General features: G+C 42.0%; 1 protein-coding gene across 1 annotated transcript in view; it reads left to right on the forward strand.

The window, feature by feature from the left end:
* GABRG3 (gamma-aminobutyric acid type A receptor subunit gamma3) overlaps positions 1-18,625 on the forward strand; it is an 831,740-nt gene that overhangs the window by 530,539 nt on the left and 282,576 nt on the right. The window contains exons 4-5 of the mRNA XM_068991088.1: positions 13,643-13,863; positions 15,844-15,926. Coding sequence (XP_068847189.1) covers positions 13,643-13,863; positions 15,844-15,926 — 304 coding nt within the window. The remainder of the gene's footprint in view (positions 1-13,642; positions 13,864-15,843; positions 15,927-18,625) is intronic.

Raw genomic sequence — 18,625 nt, forward strand, 5'->3', positions numbered from 1 at the left:
TCCTGCATTGCAGGCAGATTCTTTACCAACTGAGCTATGAGGGAAGCCCATAATGATTTTATTTAGTCTTAATTTGCCCTCTATATTAGTTTGCTAGGGCTATCACAAGAAAGTACCACAGACAGACCCAGTGGCTTAAAGAACAGAAATGTATTTTCTCCTTGTCTGGGGGCTAGAGATCCGAGATCCAGGTATTGCCAGAGTTGGTTTCTCCTGAGGCCTCTCTTCTTGGCTGGCAGATGGCCACTTTATCTGTGTGTATCTTGCTTTTGTGTATGTCTCTCTTCTCAAAAAGACACAAGTCAGAACTGGATTAGGGCCCACCCATCTGACTTATTTTAATTTAATCACCTTTGAGAATCCTGTCTCCAAGTAGTCACATTCTGAGGCACCAGGCATTAGGACTTCAGTATGTGAATTTGAGGGGAACATGCAACTCAGCTCAGAAGCATCTCCTTAAGCTTTCTGTAGCCACCTCTGCACACACCTCTGTGATGAGCTCCTACCAGGTTGAAAAGGAAACAGGACAATGGATTTTCCCCTTAGAATGAGAAAGCAGCTGGCTCAAGGGGGAGCCAGCCCCTTTCATGGGCTTGTGGACACTTATTATAGTCTCAGGACAAAGAAAACTCCTATGGAGAGGGGTCGTGTTAGTCACTGATCAGGATTCTATATAGTGCATATGTTACTTAATATGGAGATAGCAGCTGGTTGTTTGGGAACAAGATGGCTCATGACAATAGTTGCCATGGAGCCTGGCTAATTCTGGTGATGCTTTCTTATGACCTCAGTGCAGGGCTCCACAGGTGTGACCTGGTCTGCTTGGTGGAGATGCTCAGCAGGTGTCCTGGGGCACACTGACCAAGCAGTGCTTTGTGACCACTCTGGAGAGGGGAGGAAGTGTGGGTCCTTTCTGTATTTGGGGCCCCCTTGGGTTCTCTTGCATGGGCACACACTGAAAGGGCACAGGCATTTGGAGGTTGAGCCCCCAGACACAAGTCACCACCTCATACTTAAAAGTATATGGTAGGCGAGCAGCAAGCCATCCATGGGGTAAGTGGCACTAGCTAGCAGCCAAGACCACAGAACTGCAGTTATGGTTTAACAGGTAGCTTTATAATTAAGGCCTCAGATCTTTGCTAATTGGTGGGACTCTGTAGTAGTCAAGAAAGTGCTCTTAAATGATGCTGCTTTCTTGGTGGGGTGAGGAAGTGTTAGTGCCGTAGACAGGGATCAAGGGACCATGTGACAGTGTTACATGCTCAGCTTGAAAACAGTTGTGAGCTATTCCAGGGAAAAATACAAGGCATTCACATCAGGAGAAGAAAGTGATGAGTGATACTATAAAGAAGGCCTGGCTGCAGTCAAACATTTGAAGCTAAGGAGCCATACCTCAGGGGACTGGGAGATGATAGGACTGAGGAGATGACATGAGGGCCTCTAGGCTTGGGGACAGCACTGATGGGACAGGGAGGATGTGGGTGAGTGCAGAGTGTCATGTCACATCAGGGAGCAGATTGTGGTGGTCAGGGGTGTGTTTACAGGCAAGCAGATGGTCAACTTGGGTTATAAAGCAAAGAATCCTGAGTATCATGCATGCATACATACTAAGTCGCTTCAGCCATGTCCAACTCTGTGTGACCCCATGGACAGCAGCCCACCAGGCTCCTCTGTCCACAGGATTCTCCAGGCAAGAACACTGGAGTGGGTTTCCATTTCCTTCTCTAGAGTGTCATGCAAAGGAGTTTAAACTCAATTCTTAGACTTTGAGTAGCCACTGTATGCTTTTGGGTAGCAGTAATCATTGGAGAATATAACATCCAATGGAATGCTTTAATCTGAAAGACATATGACATGAAAGCAGTTAATGAGTAGCTAAAATTCAGAGGAAGGACAGCCATTCGAGGAAGGGAGTATAAAAAAGGCAAGCAGGGGAATGAGGAAAATGTTCACGGGGTGTAACTGGGGAGCCAGCTTATTGATGGGCGCTCTTCCCACCCTCCCATGCCCCTGCTGATTCTCTACCCATTTCCCATCCTCCCCTGCACTGCTCCCCATCATACGGGCTGACCCCACAGCCTGCCTTTCCAGGCCTGGTCATCTGGCCTCCTGCTGGATTCCACCAGTCTGAGGCACTTGGAAGATAAGGACAGTAGGGAGGGAGATTTCCCTCCTATTGTCTTGACTGCAAGCATCACCCCTAGCAACAGCTGTGTTTCCTCCAGACCCTTGCTTATCCTGAATTGGGTCTACCTGACGTCCACAAGCAAATCCTAGTCCAGAGGCATAAACACCACTTGATCCTTCACTCTTCCCAGTTTACATGATGCTTGCAAAGTTTAAGCCTCACAGCTCCCCTCTTTCAGAAACTCCTCCCAGGCCCCTGGGAAGGTCCTAGCAGCGTGTGAAATTTCCAGCTGCAGGGTGTTTAAAATAATATTGCTATCTTTTCTTCTCTGATTCCTCCATTACAAGTTCCTCTTGTTGGGATCATATACGTGTAGACCTTAAGAGGAGGTGGGGCTGGGGAAGCTTTCAGGCTGTGGTTAATGGGATGGGGTTCCCTGCCACCTCGGTATATGATGATCTTCATGGCATGAGCCACTCCCTGGCTCTATCCCAGTGTGGTTGTTTCTCAAGGTCCAGTTACCCTGAAGTGTAAGTGGCTTGGAGGAAAATCTTAGAATCCAAAGTTCATGTGCAGAAGCCCCAAACTTTATATAAAAGAAGCTTGAGGTTTTCCCCAATATAGTAGTATCCCAAACATGCACATATATCCGATAACAAACAGTTAGTTAAATAAATTTTTCTTTTAAAAAACTATTTATAATAAAATATTTTGTTTCACTATACCAGAGGAAATAATCATTTTTATCCTCTCCCTGTAAATAACTAGCATCATAAGACATTGCCATAGTGACCAAAGAGCAAGCAGGCAAAACATAGAGGATGTGTGAGTATGGTGAGGGTAAGCCAGTTAGCAAATAAAAACAAAGTCTGCTTTTCCTGAATTTCGTGGCATTTGAAACTTTTAAGTATTTATGTTTTTCCTCATTCAAAGTAAGTGTTGTTGTTGTGCAGCCTCCCAGTTGTGTCTGACTCTTTGCGACCCCATGGACTGCAGCACGCCAGGCCTCCCTGTCCCTCACCATCTCCTGGAGTTTGCCCAAGTTCACATTCATTGAACTGTTTATGTTCAAGTTCATGCCATACAGCTATCTCATCCTCTTTTCCTTCTGCCCTCGATCTTTCCCAGCATCAGGGACTTTTCCAACGAGCTGACTGTTCACATCAGATGACCAAAATACTGGACCTTCATCTTTAGCATCAGTCCTTCCAGTGAATATTCAGGGTTGATCTCCCTTAAGATTGACTGGTTGGATCTCCTTGCTCTCCAAGGGACTTTCAGGAGTCTTCAACACCATAGTTTGAAGGTATCAATTCTTCAGTGGTCTGCTTTCTTTACAGTCCAGCTCTCACAACCATACATTACCACTGGGAAGACCATAGCCTTAACTATTTGGACATTTGTTAGCTGAGTAATGTCTCTGCTTTTCAACATACTGTATATGTTTGTCATTGCTTTCCTGCCAAGAAGCAATCATCTTCTGATTTCATGGCTGCAAAAATCATCTGCAATGATTTTGTAGCCCAAGGAGAGGAAATCTGTCCCTGCTTCCATCTTTCCCCTTTGTATTTGCCATGAATTAATGGAGCCGGATGCCATGATCTTAGTTTTCTAATATTTAGTCTTAAGTCAGCCCTTTCACTCTCTTCCTTCACCCTCATCAAGAGACTCTCTAGTTTCTCTTCGCTTTCTGCCATTAGGGTGGCATCATCCTCATATCTGAGGTTATTGATGTTTCTCCTGCCTGTCTTGATCCTGGTTTGTAGATCATCCAGCCTGGCATTTCTCATGATGTGCTCTGCATATAGATTGAACAGAGTGACAACAGACAGCCTGTTGCCACCTTTCTGTCAGCCTGACATACTCTTTTCTCAAACTTGAACCAGTTGATCTTGAATCGGTTGTTCCATACCGGGTTTGAACTATTGCTTCTTGACCCACATACAGGTTTCTCAGGAGACAGGTAAGATGGTCTGGTATTCCCATCTCTCTTAGAACTAATACCCCAAAAAGATGTCTTTTTCACCATAGGGGACTGGAATGCAAAAGTAGGAAGTCAAGAGATACCTGGAATAACAGGCAAAATTGGCCTTGGAATATAAAGTGAAGCAGGGCAAAGGCTAACAGAGTTTTACCAAGATAATGCACTGGTGATAGCAAACACCCTATTCCAATGACACAAGAGAAGACTCTACATCTGGACATTACCAGATGTTCAATACCAAAATCAGATTGATCACGCTCTTTGCAGTCAAAGATGGAGAAGCTTTGACACTCAGTTCAGCTCAGCTTCAGTTCAGTCACTCAGTCATGTCCAACTCTTTGTGACCCAATGGACTGCAGCACGCCAGGCCTCCCTGTCCATCACCAACTCCCAGAGTTTACCCAAACTCATGTCCATCAAGTCGCTGATGCCATCCAGCCATCTCATCCTCTGTCATCCCCTTCTCCTCCTGCCCCCAATCCCTCCCAGGATCAGAGTCTTTTCCAATGAGTCAACTCTTCTCATGAGGTGGCCAAAGTATTGGAGTTTCATCTTTAGCATCATTCCTTCCAAAGAACGCCCAGGGCTGATCTCCTTTAGAATGGACTGGTTGGATCTCCTTGCATTCCAAAGGACTCTCAAGAGTCATCTCCAACACCACAGTTCAAAAGCATCAATTCTTCGGTACTCAGATTTCTTCACAGTCCAACTCTCACATTCATACATGACCACTGGAAAAACCATAGACTTGACTAGATGGACCATTGTTGGCAAAGTAATGTCTTTGCTTTTCAATATGCTATCTAGGTTGCTCATAACTTTCCTTAAAAGGAGTAAGCGTCTTTTAATCTCATGGCTGCAGTCACCATCTGCAGTGATTTCGGAGCCCCCCAAAATAAAGTCTGACACTGTTTCCACTGTTTCCGCATCTATTTCCAATGAAGTGATGGGACCGGATGCCACGATCTTCATTTTCTGAATGTTGAGCTTTAAGCCAACTTTTTCCCTCTCCTCTTTCACTTGCATCAAGAGGCTTTTTAGTTCCTCTTCACTTTCTGCCATAAGGGTGGTGTCATCTGCGTATCTGAGGTTACTGATATTTCTCCCGGCAATCTTGATTCCAGCTTGTGCTGCTTCCAGCCCAGCGTTTCTCATGATGTACTCTGCATAGAAGTTAAATAAGCAGGGTGACAATATACAGCCTTGACATACTCCTTTTCCTATTTGGAACCAGTCTGTTGTTCCATGTCCAGTTCTAACTGTTGCTTCCTGACCTGCATGCAGATTTCTCAAGAGGCAGGTTAGGTGGTCTGGTATTCCCATCTCTTTTAGAATTTTCCACAGTTTATTGTGATCCACACAGTCAAAGGCTTTGGCATAGTCAATAAAACAGAAATGGATATTTTTGTGGAACTCTCTTGCTTTTTTCATGATCCAGTGGATGTTGGCAATTTGATCTCTGGTTCCTCTGCCTTTCTAAAACCAGCTTGAACATCTGGAAGTTCATGGTTCATGTATTGCTGAAGACTGGCTTGGAGAATTTTGAGCATTACTTTACTAGCGTGTGAGATGAGTGCAATTGTGCAGTAGTTTGAGCATTCTTTGGCATTGCCTTTTTTGGGGATTTGAATGGAAACTGACCTTTTCCAGGCTGTAGCCACTGCTGGGTTTTCCAAATTTGCTGGTGTATATATATACCATGTCTTCTTTATCCATTAATCTGTCAATGGATGTTTTTCTATGTACTGGCTATTGTAAATAATACTGCAGTGAACACTGGGGTGCATGTATCCTTTTGTCCTTTTTTTTTTTTAAGAAACTTTTAATTTTGTATTGGGATATAACCAATTAGTAATGTTGTGATAGTTTCAGGTGAACAGCTAAGGGACTCAGTCATCCATATACACATTTCTATTCTCCTCCAAAATCCTCTCCCATCCAGGTTGCCACATAACATTGAACAGAGTTCCAGTTCCTATACAGTAGATCCTTTGTTCATTATCCATTTTAAGTATAGCATTGTGTACAGGTCCATCCTAAACTCCCTCACTAGCTCTTCCCCTCATCCTTCGCCCTGGCAACTGTAAGTGTGTTCTCTAAGTCTGTGAGTGTTGAAGGAAATTAAATGGAGACAGTTTTGTTTGGGCTTCAGAGACAAGAAAGCCGAGCAGGCCTCTGACCTCCCTTCAGATCTGCCTGGATACTGCCCTGACTTCATGGCTGCTGGCGAGTGCACCTGTTGCCATCAGTAAGCTGAGCAGCACCATAGGTGAGATACAGAGTGATCCTCGGAATTTTACTGAGCCCTTTGGATCCAGCCAATCCCAAGGGGTCTGGAGAAACCCATCACTCACAAGATAAAACAAACAGCATTGTAGAAAGATTAACGTGAAACCAGAGCTGCAGTTTGCTTGCCAACTGATGATGGTATCAGTTTGCAGCCTAGCATTATAAACAGGAACCCCCAAAACTGCAATTCAAAGTCTCACCAGTGGAGTGGATGCACTGCCTGGGAGCCTTTCTCAGCTGGGACTCCAGACTGCTGTTACATGGGCCTTCCCAGTACTGAGTCTGGGTGTTAGTTGGTCCAACTGAGCGACATATGTGCTGTTTCTCTCCTCTACTGTTTATATTTCTCTTTTCTTTTAACGATTATATATTGAAAGTAAGTTCAATGTCTCTATTAGATATTGAATTTGCATATTTCTGTATAATGAGTGGTTTCTTCTGTTAATAAATTCTTTGAACCTGATGGGGTTTCCCTGATAGCTCAGTTAGTAAAGAATCTGCCTGCAATGCAGGAGACCCCGATTCAATTCCTGGGTCTGGAATATCTGCTGTTGAAGGGATGGACTACCCATTCCAGTATTCTTGGGCTTCCCTTTTGGCTCAGCTGGTAAAGAATCTGCCTGAAATGTGGGACATTTGGGTTTGATCCCTGGGTTGGGAAGGCCTGGAGAATTCCATGGACTGTATAGTCCATGGGGTCTCAAAGAGTTGGACATGACTGAGCGACTTTCACTTTGAACCTGAAGCAAAAGTTAAAACTTTCACCAAAACATTAAGTGAGTCTGTTTCTATTTTGTAAGTAATTTCATTTGTATCATTTATTTTTAGATTCCACATATAAGGTATATTTCTCCTTCTCTGTATGACTTACTTCACTCAATATGGCAATCTCTAGATCCATCTATGTTGCTGCAAATGGCATTGCTTCATTCTTTTTCATGGTTAAGTAATATTCTATTGTTGCTCAGTTTGTGGAATTCTTTAGGCAAGAATACTGGAGTGGGTAGCCATTTCCTTCTCCAGAGAATCTTTCTGACCCAGGGATTGAACTTGGGAGGGGTTTTTCTGGTGGCCTCAGATGATAAAGAATCTGCCTACAATGTGAGAGGCTGGGGCTCGATCCCTGAGTCAGGAAGATCCCCTGGAGAAGGGAATGGTAACTCACTCCAGTATTATTATCTGGATAATTCCATGGACAGAGGAGCCTGGTGGGGTACAGTCCATGAGGTTACACAGAGTTGGACATGACTGAGCAGCTAACACACTTAATATTCTATTGCATATACGTCCCATATCTTCTTTTTCCATTCGTCGATGGACATTTAGGTTGCTTCTATGTCCTGACTATTGTAAATAGTGCTGCAATGAACATTGAGATAAATGTGTCTTTTTAAATTATGGTTTTCTTCGGACATAGGCCCAGGAGGAGGATTGCTGGTCATATGTAGCTTTACTTTTAGTTTTTAAAGGGATCTCCATATTGCTCTCCATAGTGGCTGTTGTTCAGTCACTCAGCTGTGTCAACTATTAGCGACCCCATGGACTGCAGAACACCAGGCATCCCTGTCCTTCATCAGAATGTGCTCAAACTCATGGCCATTGAGTCAGTCATGCCATCCAACCATCTCAACTTCTGTCACCCCCTTCTCCTCCTGGCCTCAATCTTTCCCAGCATTAGGGTCTTTCCAGTTGAGTCAGCTGTTTGCATCAAGTGGCCAAAGTATTGGAGCTTCAGCTTCAGCAACAGTCCTTCCAAAGACTATTCAGGGTTGATATCCTTTAGGATTGACTGGTTTGATCTCCTTGCTGTCCACGGGACTCTCAAGAATTTTTTCCAGTGCCACAGTTTGAAAGCATCAATTATTTGGTGCTCAGCTTTCTTTATGGTCCAACTCTCACATCTGTACGTGACGATTGGAAAACCATAGCTTTGACTATATGTACCTCTGTCAGCCAAGTGATTTCGCTGCTCTTTAATACGCTTTCTAGGTTCATCATAGGTTTTCTTTCCAAGAAGCAAGCATCTTTTAATGGCTGTACCAATTTACATTCCCATCGACAGTGTAGGAGGGTTACCTTTTATTCTGGGAAGCAGACTTTGACTTGGTGAAAGTTCGTTAACCTCTCAGGCCTTGGTTTACCCTCTAAGAGAAAATTGTTATTGTCTCTATTTCAATAATCAGTGAATGGTGGGTACAGAAGCATGGGAGTGCCTCATGGGAGTGACTTTAGGTGATGCTGCCTAGCCTGCTATTTACCCATCTCAGATCTGCATTTTAAAATGTATTGTGAAGGGACATAAATGGGGATGGAAAGCAGAGACAATAAGGAGAGAAAAGACCTAAAGAGGAGGACTATTTGGTTAGCAGGAGACTTTTTGTTTTTCCATTTTTTTAAAAAAAATCAATTTACTTTTTAATAAAGGATAATTGCATTTGTATATAGTATGAAAACCCACTTGGAAATTTTCACTTGGAATCCTTGGCAACTTTCATAAAATTCTTGAAGTTATCTTTGTCTCAATATCCCTGATTAATACTGGAATTCAAAGTATCTGAATAGTTTTAGATTATTTCCAAAATATACTCAGGGCCTTTATTGGCTACAGAAAATCAGTCCTGAATATTCATTGGAAGGACTGATGTTGAAGCTGAAGCTCCAATACTTTCATTAGAAAAGACCCTGATTCTGGGAAACATTGAAGGTAGGAGGAGAAGGGGAACACAGAGGATGAGATGGTTGGATGGCATCACTGACTTGATGGACATGAGTTTAAGCAAGCTCAGAGAGTTGGCGATGAACAGGGAAGCCTGGCATGCTACAGTCCATGGGGTCACAAAGAGTGGGACATGACTGAGTGACTGAACTGAACTGAACTGTCCACATGAACTTTGTCTATTTAGGGAGAGCATTTTCATCCTCTCCTCATTTCTTTACCCAATAAACTGGTGTTAAAGGGAAGAAGGAATTAATTAATATGGGTAGCTATATGTGCCATAGTGGCCATTCTCACACCCTGAATTTTATTTAAAGTTTTGAGTGTGTTCTCATGTTCTCTGTGCGAATGTAGGCTATTTCATAGTCAGCAATCATCCTTGTTAGGCTAAAATTCTGCCATCAAGGAAGTAAGGGGCCTGTTTCCTGGCCCCACTGGGCTGATTCTGTATACTACATTGTCCCCGTTTCTCAGGAATGTCTTTGACCTTCCTGCTTTCTGTGTTCAGGGCCCCTGCAAGGGAGCCATCTCTCTGCCAAGCTCACTCTGCACCTCACTGAGGTCTTGGTTCTAAGTCACCTTCTCCATGAGGACTGCAGCCCCCACCCCTGCCTCCCACTCTCCCTTCTACCTTTTGCACCTACAATATGTATCTGGTGTGAATCAGGTGGACTCTGCTTCACACAGTCTCTCAGGGCCTGAAAGGGGAGTGTGTGACTCTACCACATGCCTGCAAGTAGGAATGCTGTGATACTTGCTGAATTGCACCAATGCCCACCATGATCTGTCTCTAGCTGCCAGATGTTTTGTCTGTCTCTCCCTCTTTAGGACAGACACACTCTTCCTTTCTTCAATTGAAGCAACCCGAAAGATCCATCTAGTCCCATCCCCAACGTTGGGGCTGCCTGTATATACCACATCAAAATGTACATGGCTTTCCTTGATCCACTGACCTCTAAACTGAAGAGAGAGCTATCTAACCCACAGCCATGTGTAGAGTATAGCTACAAAGATGGAGAAAAGCCAGGATGATCACAATCAGCACTGATTTATAGCAGTTCTGAGACTCCAATGGGCAGATCGTGAGTGGACTCTTTTTCCCTGTGAGGAGAATATCTTTGATATTCTAGAGTTAAGTCTGGATTAACTCTACTCCCAGAGTTGGGCTCCCAAAGACTCTTCTCATTGGATCTTGACTCCATTGTCGGGGAATTTCCTTTTTCCATTAACTGTCCCAGCTGTGGGAATATTGGCATTGAAGAATAAGCCTCCTTTTGGACCAGATTTTCCAGGCTACAATTTATCATTACAGAAAGAAAAGCAACAGTAAATCTAAGTCTCAAATAGTCACAGACTCTTTTCCTGACTTGAGGTTCCGAATTTAAAAGGTGGTACTGATGAATTTATTTTCAGGGCAGAAATGGGGAAACAGACATACAGAAGAGACCTGTGGACACGGGAGGGATGGGAGGAAGGGGAGAATGAGCTGCATGGAGGGAGTAACATGGAAACTTACAATTCCACATGTAAAATAGATAACCAATGGGGATTTGCTATATGACTCAGGGAACTCAAACAGGGACTCTGTAACAATCTAGAAGGGTGGGATGGGGAGTTGGATGGGAGGGAGGGGACATGGGTGTACCCATGGCTGATTCTTGTTGATGTATGACTGAAAAATGACAAAATAATGTAAAGCAGTTATCCTTCAATTAAAAAAAAAAAAGAAAAAACCTACCCAGTCTCTTACTTATGGACCAATTTCACGTGTGCATAGATCTTGTGTCAACATGATTCCAGGATCAGTGCTAGGCCTTTGTTTCAAATGCTACTGCCTCTACCCAACCCTTTGCTTTCACTTTCACTTTACTCTTTCTCTTTAATTGTGGCTTCACCTGGTGGCTCAGACGGTAAAGCATCTGCCTGCAATGCAGGAGACTCGGATTCGATTCCTGGGTTGGGAAGATCCCCTGGAGAAGGAAATGGCAATCCACTCCAGCACTCTTGCCTGGAAAATCCCATGGACGGAGGAGCCTGATAGGCTACAGTCCATGGGGTCGCAAACAAATGCCACTGCCTCTACCCAACACTTTGCTTTCACTTTCACTTAACTCTTTCTCTTTAATTAAGCACAGATACCTTGGCCCTATCAGCCTTCAGTGAAAAAGTCATATGTTAGTCTCTTGTCCTTGGGGCCATATTTGCACAGTTAAAAAATTTGCACAGTGACACCTATTTAGAGATTTTTAGCAATGGGTCTGAATTATTTCTGCAAAGCTGAGTTTCAATAGGCTTTTAATGCTCTAAGCATTTCTTGATCCTATGATTCACTGATGGGGATGAGAAGCATTTATTTCTTCCATTCCAACAAGAATCAGTATTTGTTTTATCTTTCTTTTCTCTTTTGTCAACTAAAGAAAAACACACAACCTAACAGTTGCAACTTAAGTATTATTTGGGGACCTTACTGAGGACTTAGGCTCAGTGCTAAAGAATCTACCTGACAACGAAGGTAGTTGAGTTTGACCCCTGGGTTGAGAAGATTCCCTGGAAAAGGAAAGCCTGGTGGGCTATAGCAAAAACAGCTGAGAACTTAGGCCTAGGATGCAGTCTCTCAGCTCTAAGGAACTGCTCTGAAGAGTTATTGCTGCTAAGTTGCTTCAGTCGTGTCCGACTCTGTGCAACCCCACAGACTCTGCCGTCCCTGGGATTCTCCAGGCAAGAACACTGGAGTGGGTTGCCATTTCCTTCTCCAATGCATGAAAGTGGAAAGTGAAAATTGAAAGTGAAGTCGCTCAGTCGTGTCCGACTTTTCGCGACCCCATGGACTGAGCCCACCAGGCTCCTCCGTCCATGGGATTTTCCAGGCAAGAGTACTGGAGTGGGGTGCCATTGCCTTCTCCGGCTCTGAAGAGTTAAGGATATAGTTTTTGCTGGGAAAAAAATGTAGTCAAACATCAAAAGATCACTGATAATTACAAAGAAGAGGTATCTCAAGTTAATGATTTTGGTGCTTTTCTATGTATGAGAAGAAGTAAGAATCAAGGTTCGTTGAAATTGTCCCTTAGGTATTTATCTTAAATATCTAGGGCCAGTTTCCAAACCACAAAATGCTTCCCCCCCTTTATTCCCCCCATCCTGAATTCCCCTCAGGGCGTGCTGCTGGGGGTGTGTGGAGGGGGCCACTGCAGTGGCTGATGGCTTGTTCCTTGTAGAACTGGAAATTTGGGCAAAATTCTCTGTTTACTGGAATGGCAGGCAACAGTCCCTGTTCATATTTCCATAGCTGCTTTCAAACTGGCCATTTATCCTCTGAGGTAATGCGTTTCTTGTGTTAACTTACCAAGTATAGTCAATAGCAGTTATGTCATGCTTTTTTCACCTTAATTGTCTAAGGCCTGTCTTCCCTGATTGGAATATAAGCCCGATGGAGGCAGAGACTTTTCCTGTTCGCACAGTTCTGGGCCTTCAGTGGTTTGCAGGGCCTGACATAGTGCAACAAAGACAGTGAATGAGGGAATTAGTTAATGAAAGGTTGGATTGGTCTGTTGAATTACCTCTCGGAAAGGTTCTTTAACCAGAAACTCAATGAAAAGTATAAATATGAGATTTGTTGAGAATTACTGAACTCTGTAAAAACAGTTCTTTTCTAATATCTAATATGGAAGAAAACTATGAAAGATATTAAGATCACTAATCATCTATATCCTCTTTATTGTGGACCTAAAGATAATCCTTTAAACTGTGACTGGGGGAAGAGCCCCAGAGGTGGTCCAGACTTGAGACATTTCTCTGGGTCTCATAGTAACATCAATCCCATCCTGTATCTAATGTACTGTGCATACTGGGGTTGCTTCCAGTTACAGAAAAAATTTGCCCCTTCAGTCCTCTTCTGGAATCGGCATTTGACTTGGGTGGCTGTCAGCCCTATTTTTTTGTTGTTGTTGCTGCTGCTTGTTTTTTGCTTTTCTGTTTGATTTGGGTTGATATGTGATTTAGATGAAAATGATCATTTTTATTAGTATATAAGCTAATACTCTCTGGATAATTTGTGTTGTGCCTGGCACTAGAGCTTTTTATTTAATCATTTCCTTCCATATAACTCCTTTAAGAAGTAGGTAGACCCTACTATTCTATTCATTTTATACTCTACAGTTGAGTACTGCTGAGTGACTGAACTGAGAGAATGCTAGATTTTGCTACCTGCCAGAACTTGGACTCAGGAATACAGGAAGGTCAGCATCTATGTTCTGAATCACTTTCTACTACCTCTTGGCCTCTCACTACACTTTATGTATTTATTACAATTTACCATTTACAGAGTTTTTTCACGTGTTATCTCACAGTTGACTAATGATATTGGTTACCTCTGTTAAGTGTCTTGTCGTGTTGATCCAGGCATGATGTTAAGTGCTAACAGGTGAGGATGAAACCATGGGCAGAACCAAACTCCTGAGAAAGAAAGCAAAATCTGCAGAAAATCCACTAATAGAAATGTCTTTCCCCTCCTTTTGCTCTGTTTCAGGAATATCAAATTGATATATTTTTTGCTCAGACCTGGACTGACAGTCGCCTTAGGTTCAACAGCACAATGAAAATACTTACTCTGAACAGCAACATGGTGGGGTTAATATGGATTCCAGATACGATCTTCCGAAATTCCAAAACTGCAGAGGCTCACTGGATCACTACCCCCAATCAACTCCTCAGAATTTGGAATGATGGGAAAATCCTTTATACTTTAAGGTGAGATGCTAGTGAATATTTAATCCCACTAGTGGTCTGACACTGGGGACTTAAGATCACTGTAGGAATGGGACCCTATTTTCATTGCTAAGTTCTATCACTTCTCATGTTCAGCATGCTACTGGGTCTTGAAGAAGTTTTTCCTAATCCCACATGTGCAAAACTAACGTGATACAAATAATCTTTAATAAATATACACTCATTCCTTCATTAGCATCCATTTCTGCTAGAAATGGGCTGTGGAAATTACCTTTAATATATTTAACGCACAGGTCCATTCAATTAAGAAATAAAGATGTCTTGGTGAACAAATTGATAAATCTAATTATAGCCAAATTTGAGACCACAAGGAACAAAAGAGCACAGAGGGTGTTCTCTAATGCATCCTTAATGGAATTGACAGCTACCTTGTAATGAGTCCTCCTGGGGGCCAGGCTGTCCTCACAGAAACCCAGTAAGGTAATAGTGGCTGGATTTGAAAGAACATGAGCTCACTTGCCTGCCCAAAGTCTCCATTGGGAACTAATATTACCTGGGTTTGAACCTGGGTCTGTATCTCTCAAGAGTCTCTCCTGTAGAGTGACCTGAGTCTAACTGAACGCATGACTGAAACATACCCCAGAATGTATGATAGGCAACTACGCCAGTCTTTCCTGCTCATCCAGCCCTGGGATCAAGGAGGCTGCCCTCCCAGTCTCGGAGGCCTCTCTAGAGCACTGGCCTGACCACCTTGTGCTGATGGTCGCTTTCTCACTGGCTTTGCTGCTCCACGGCTGCTTCCTGCACCTCCTGTTCTGCTCCTGACATGGCACCTCCTCATTCTGCTGCTCCTGCCTTAGGACTTTACTCAATTTCCACTTTCCTGCTGACTTAGCTCATCCATTCCTAAGGCTTCCATATCCCACGTGTTATTTCCAATCCCTAATGTCCTTTCTGGGCACCAGATTCTTGGAGCTACCTGCCCATGTGATATTTCCTCATGAAATCCCAAAAGGCATTTGATTCAGCATGCTACTGGGGAAGGTGGTTGCTCTAATACCTCTGACCATGTTCCTCTGTCCCCCTGCTTGGTGAATACCACTGCCAAGCCCTGAGCACACCTTCCTCCCCCTACATCCAATATGAGGAGCTTTTAGTTGCAAGTGATTTGTGGTCATAAGGAAAAATCTGTAACTCATATAGTAAATAAGTATTTGCCACATAGATAAAGGCACATATTGGCATCTAAATAAGCAGAAGAGTAAAGAATTTTAAAGTTTCAGGGAAATTATAATGTTGGCAGACTGGGAACAGCAACAACAAAAAAATGCCACAGGAAATTCTACTGATGAGTTACATTTGGAAAACAGGACTTTTTAATAGCTCTTTCCTCATCAGTTCTTAAAAGAATCTAAATGAGACTCTGAAATGAATGTGAGCTTAAGCAAATCATAATAGAGACATGGCCAGTCCTGGGATCCTTTACAAAAACTCAAACCCCAGGAATGTCTGCTTTGGAAAGATGCCATACATGCATTTAGTGCAGTCACCGCCTGCCTATTCAAGTGGGGAGGCTGGCCAAATATGAAATCCCTGCAAGTGGATGAACTTGGCATTATACCTAACTAGGCAAATAAATCAGTTTCAAAATGGAGGAAGGATTTAATTCAGTCAAGCAAATTAAAAACAAATATATGTGACAGCAAGGAGACATTGTTTCAATTTGTTTCCTCTCTTACTTGGCTTGTATTTCTAGACACAAGGAGTTTACTAATGGACATTTCCTTTGATTCTGATAGTTAAAAGTAAAACAAAGTGACACAACACACAAAAACCAAATGGTATACTGAATGGATGGTGGCCTTGCCAAGACTGAATTCCATGTGGCCACCCCAGCCACCTGCCCAGTGTTGTGGTAATGTGACCGCCCCTGATCTTGCTTAAGGCCTTTGCTGGTTTGCTCCTGGCTGACCTCAAGAGTGACCCTTGGCTCCCCCACAGGCTCACCATAAATGCAGAATGCCAGCTGCAGCTGCACAACTTCCCCATGGATGAGCACTCCTGCCCGCTGATATTCTCCAGCTGTGAGTACTGACTTGGGGTATGACTGCTGTGGAAATGATTGTCTAGCCTATGCTGATTTCTAGTAAACAGTCATATAACTGATTATAGCATCACTGTACTACCAGAGAAAACAGGTAACAGTTTTGGTCTGGACCACCTGAGGATATTCACTCTAGACTTTGTTACATAGAACCTGTGTTACAAAATATGTAGCTTTGATAAATCCTTGAGCAACTTAAACCATTTGTCCTAATAGTAAAGGACTCAGAAATTGATGAACTGTTGACTTACCAAAGACCCTTCTGCAAATAAACTGTGTGTACTATTTGAATGTCTACAGAATTCCTTTGCAATAATTTTACGTTTAATAGCTTCAATCAGGTGGTTTCTCTTCAAAATAAAAAGATAGAGTTTTGCTTAAATATGTTTGTATTTGTCTCGTTATGCTATAGATGGATGTGATTTTTCATAGTATTTTATTTAGTCCAGTTTTTACATAGGATTGATGCTAGAGCTAACAAGTACTCATTTACTAATTCTTAAAGACCGTGTCTAACGCTAAGTACAGCAATGCAAGTAAAAGGAAATATCAAATTTATTTGATTATGAAGTTTCAGAGTAAAGGCCAATATGGAAATAAACTTTCAGAATTTATGATGGCTCATTTAAAACATATTGACCACAATAGTTAAGTATGACTCATAAGAATTCAGCTAAGTTTATTGACTATCTTTAAAATTGCATATGGGATATGACATGCAAATGTGATGAATTCTCAGGCAGAAGGTTTTGTGGCTTTCTTCACTAGACATTTTAGTGAAAAGACAAAGTGAAATAATGGATAAACACATTGTACATTTCATTTTAAATTCAGAAAAAGATAAGATAGACAGCAAAATTTCCCCTAGGGATAGATGTAACCAAGGAGGCAAAAGCCATCTTGAGAAAGAACAAAGCTGAAAATGCCACAGTCACTGATTTCAAACTATACTACAAACCTATAGTTACCAAAACGTATGACACTCACATAAAAACAGACATATAGCTCAGTGTAATAGAGTAGAGAGCCCAGAAATAAACTTACATGTATGTGGTCACTAATATATGACAAAGGAGATAATATATACAATGAAGAAAGGACAATCCCTTCAATAAATGGTGTTGGAAAAGCAGGTCATCTACATGCAAGAGAATTCAGTTCAACCACTGCCTTACACTATACACAATAATTAACTCAAATTATATTAAAAATTGAACATAAGACTTGAAACCATAAAACTCCTACAAGAAAAATAAGTAAGCTCCTTATCATAGGTCTTGGTGATGATTTGTTTAATCTGACATCAAAAGCAAAAACAAAACCAGCCCCAAGCATCCAGTACCATGCATCGTTGATATGTGGCAAAACCAATACAATATTGTAAAGTAATTAACCTCCAATTAAAATAAATAAATTTATATTAATAAAAAAACAAAAATAAACAAATGGAACTACATATCATACTGAATATCTTCTGTAAAACAAAGAAAACCATCAACAGAATGGGAAGGCTGCCTACTTAATGGATAAAGTATTTGTAAATTATAAGAGAGTAATATCCAAAATATGTAAAGAACTCATTCACCTCAACAGCAAAGAAAATTTTTATTAAAAATGGGCAGACAAGTTAAGCAAACATTTTTTTCTGAAGAAGACATACAGATGGCCAATAGGTATATGGAAAGATGTTCAGCATCACTAATAATCAGGGAAATGCAAATCAAAACCACAATGAGATATCATTTCACACCTATCAAAATGGCTATCATCAAAAGCACAACAAATACTGGCAAGGATCTGGAGAAAAGGAAAGCCTTCTGCACTGATGGTGTGAATTAAATTGGTGCAGCCATTGTGGAAAATGGTAGGGATATTCCTCAAAAAATGTAAAATAGGACTACCATTTGATCCATCAAGGAGAGATAAGAAAGCCTTCTTCAAAGCTTCTTAACAAAGCTAATGGAGGTGGTGGAATTCCAGCTGAGCTATTTCAAATGCTAAAAGATGATTATGTTAAAGTGTTGTACTCAATATGTCAGCAAATTTGGAAACCTCAGCAATGCCCACAAGACTGGAAAAGGTCAGTTTTCATTCTAATCCAAAAAAAAATGTAATGTCAAAGAATGTTCAAACTACCATACACTTGCGCTCAATTTACCTGCTAGCAAGGTAATGCACAAAATACTCCAAGCTAGGCTCCCACACTATGTGAACTGAGAACTTTCAGATGTACAAGCTGGATTTTAAAAAGGCAGAAGATCCAAAAATCAAATTGCCAACATTTGCTGGATAATAGAAAAAGCAAGGGAATAAAAAAATAAAAATAAAAAACCCAGACATCTACTGGCGCTTTATTGATGATGCTAAAGCTGACTGTTAGGATCACAACAAACTGTGGAAAATTCTGAAGGAGATGGGAATACCAGACCACCTTACCTGCCTCCTGAGAAACCTGTATGCTGGTCAAGAAGCAATAGTTAGAACTGGACATGGAACAATGCACTGGTTCCAAATTGGGAAAGGAGTACATCAAGGCTGTATATTGTCACCCTGCTTATTTAACTTCTTTGCAGAGTACATCATGCTAAATGCCGTGCTGATGAAGCTCAACCTAGAATCAAGATTGCCAGGAGAAATAACAGCAACCTCAGATATGAAGATGATACAACTTAAATGGTA

The sequence above is a fragment of the Capricornis sumatraensis genome, chromosome 19 (assembly GCF_032405125.1).
Source record: "Capricornis sumatraensis isolate serow.1 chromosome 19, serow.2, whole genome shotgun sequence".
Lineage (NCBI taxonomy): Eukaryota > Metazoa > Chordata > Mammalia > Artiodactyla > Bovidae > Capricornis > Capricornis sumatraensis.